At 35.3% G+C, this 3,212-nt stretch overlaps 1 protein-coding gene across 1 annotated transcript in view; it reads right to left on the bottom strand.

The window, feature by feature from the left end:
* Positions 1–764: 764 nt before the first annotated feature.
* NUP205 (nucleoporin 205kDa) overlaps positions 765–3,212 on the bottom strand; it is a 73,338-nt gene continuing 70,890 nt past the window's right edge. The window contains exons 38-39 of the mRNA XM_008576459.1: positions 2,670–2,758; positions 765–1,040 (exon numbers count right to left, since the gene is read on the bottom strand). Of these exons, the coding sequence (XP_008574681.1) occupies positions 888–1,040; positions 2,670–2,758 (242 nt within the window). The 3' untranslated portion in view covers positions 765–887. The remainder of the gene's footprint in view (positions 1,041–2,669; positions 2,759–3,212) is intronic.

The following is a 3,212-nucleotide window of genomic DNA, read 5'->3' as shown; positions in this document are numbered from 1 at the left end:
ATTAATAAAGCCTTTTTAAAAAGATGCCAAAAGCATGGAAATGTTATAAGATTAAAAAACGCATCAATATAGAACTAAATATTAAATTTCTGCTAGTACATGAAAGTCAAGGCTCTTTCTCCCTCTCATCAGTCTCTCCTATGTATTAGGCTGAAATAATTGCTGCCTGGAAAGAGAAGTAGATGTAGTCACTTTCATAAATACAATTGGGCAAGAAATAAAGTGATTATGCAAAATTTCTGCCCGAGTGGTAGCCATCATACTACTTATATGAGAAATATCGGCAGATGATTCATTTGAGAAATTTCACAATTATTTCTCAGGAACAAATGCAAATTATTACATTGTCATTTTACATGCAGAAAAAAAGGCAAAAGCTAAATAACAGGAAAAATGGCTTGACTTTTTGAGACATTTCTATAATACATTTTCACAGTATTGAGTAGACTATTCTGTAAAAGAGCATGGTATCGTTTATTATACACTCTACCCCACAAGTAACCCTGAATATCATAAAAGTGCAGTATAGATTCAAAGGTGAAAAAATTAGAATTTCCAGACTATGCTTTTAATTTAGCATTCAGAATTATATCTCTAGGGGAAAACCACCACTGTGGAAGATTTGTTAGATTCCTGATAATGTTGATCATTTGCCAGATACAATTTTAAAAGACACCATACATTTTGCTTTTTTTTTTTTTTTTTTTAAAGTATTTATTTTTTTACTAGTGAGGACTGAAACAGGAAGAAAAGTTCACAGAAAAGATGTCCATATATAAAGAAAGAAATAGCAAAATATTTTTTGATCATAATTTACAAACTAATTTATAAAAAAGAGAGTTTTCCCCAATTCATCTCTTCCACAGAAGAGTTATCAGTATAGGCTCTCAGTTCCTTGATATCCTCAGTAGGCCACGGATACGTCTGACAAGAGCCTGTATGAAACTGTAGCGAGATCGAACTTTTGAATATAATCTTTCAATGTCCAGAAGTTTCTTTTGTAGTGATTCTCCAAAAGCGCTGACGGCATCAGACTGAAGCTAGAGGTAACACAGATGATACTTTATTAAAATTGCTGTCTCAAAGATTTCTTTTATTCTGTCTTCCAATTTAAAATACCTATGAAGTGGTATTTCCACGTAAAATACTTTTGCATTTCTGTAGTGTGGTACCAAATCAACTAAACATTCACATTTTCCGCCTTAGGATTTTTTGGTATGATTTAGTGTTTTTCCTTCTTTCCTTTCTTGTATAAATGTGTAAATTTAAAAATCTGATTTAAATAGCAATAACGGTTGATGCTGACACTGATATACTGACGTACACAAAAACATATCCTAAAGGGATAAATAGTAAAAAAAAAAAAAGATGTTAGTAAGAGTGAGTGCCTTCGGGGGTGGGGGGGAGGTAGAAAGGGAAGGTGGAAAAGAAACTTTTACTTTTTACTTCATTTTGCAATTGAAAAAACATTTGAATACTTTTGTTTTCAAGAAATAGCAATGTGGGGAGTGGGGGCAAGCTGGTATATGCTTTAGAATTCATACGTATTTCAGAATGCATATGTAGTTTCAGATGGATCTTTTTGATGTTATACTGAAAGGCTAAAATTAGGTACAAAATTAGCTGAATCCAATCTGCTTTCAGATTTGCATTAAAATCAAAGCACAGAGTTAGATTATTAATCCTGCATTTTTTTCTAGATTTATAAGAGTAGTCTAAACAAGATAGATATAGTCATTAATTCAAAATATATTTATTAAACATCTTCTGGACGATCTATTCTTTGGTCAATTCAGCACATGGCCTCACTTACCACTAGCTTCTGTAAACGAGCCTGGCTAAAAAATGAATGCCTTTTATAAAGTCACGAAGGGGCAAATGTAGTCTGGACTAGGATGAGAACATGGTATTCATGACATCTATCTAGGTATGGTCTGGAGGCTCCTGTAACTGTACCTCTCTTTCCTGGATAAGGCATCACGTTCAGCTTTCAGAAAGGCAGCAACAAAGAGGGATCAGGGAAAAGCAGAGGCTTTATCAAATCGCAGCTAAGGACATTCACATGCCTAGTAGGAGACCTAGCTGTAATTCATTTTCCCTAATACCACACACGCTAACACCTGCTTTATTAGAAACAAAACTGTGCTATTAGTTTCATATGAGATTTTGATTTTAATTGTTTTTAGAATGCTCTTCATTCATTCCAACACTACTGATCAAGACAGAAAGAGCATAATGCTGTATGTTGTTATAGTCTACTACCATGACATTTTTAATGGGTGCTCTCAATCTTACCATCAAATTATTTCCTGAAAAATAAAGTGTTGAGCGATACTTCGTGCCTAAAAATTCTACAAAACTAATCAAAAGATATTAGGAGCTTCCAGATCATAATGTCTACCAATTACTGAACACCTACCACGTTCCAGGCACTGCACTATGAGCACTGCACTATACATGAAACCTCATTTAAGTCTAACAAAACTCTTTGAGGTTAATTATCATTTGCTTTTCTTAGATGAAGAAATGGAGGCTCAGAAGTAAGCTGTTCAGAGACTCACAGATATTATGTGGCCAATCCAGAATTCAAAACAGGTCTTTGTATGCAACCCTAAAACCTTTCTTTTTACTCTAATAAAGAAAAAAAGAGTATGAAATTAGAACCTTACCTGGTCTATATCATGTTGGCTCACTATAGTCAGCCCACTTCTAAAATCTGGACTGGTTTCTGAGGGAAAGGAATCTAGAGATAAAAGACACAGTCAAACCAGCTTTGCAAAGATATACCTACTACACAGTGGAGGAAACTGATGAACAAAGTACCATGAAAAACATGACTCAAGATTGGGGACTCGATTCAACTTTCAACCCCCGGTCCAGGCCAGGGTTCTCACTTTTCTTCTGTTTCTTCCCACCTAAGAGATCCAATACATGCTCAGCAGTCACAGAGGCTTGCTCCAGCAATAAGAATCACAGCCCAGTGGCTGACCCACTTTGGTCCTTCTGGAAAATTATTTGTGACCAAGGAACTCTGGAGCTGGGTCAGCACTTACTGCAAAAAGCTGAGGAACAGCTAATGAGCAGGCTCTACAATACACTCACGCTCAGCACAATTTCCCATGGACAGAGGTAAAATACAAAAAACAGCTAAGTCTAGTGATTAAGTAGCTCCCAATTACCCAATTCACTCTTAGTTACCTGGAAACAAAAAA

This window comes from Galeopterus variegatus, unplaced genomic scaffold (assembly GCF_000696425.1).
Source record: "Galeopterus variegatus unplaced genomic scaffold, G_variegatus-3.0.2 Scaffold1358, whole genome shotgun sequence".
In the NCBI taxonomy this organism is placed as follows: Eukaryota; Metazoa; Chordata; class Mammalia; order Dermoptera; family Cynocephalidae; genus Galeopterus; species Galeopterus variegatus.
Note: the sequence above shows the minus strand (reverse complement) of the source record. Positions and strands in the feature narration are given on the sequence as shown.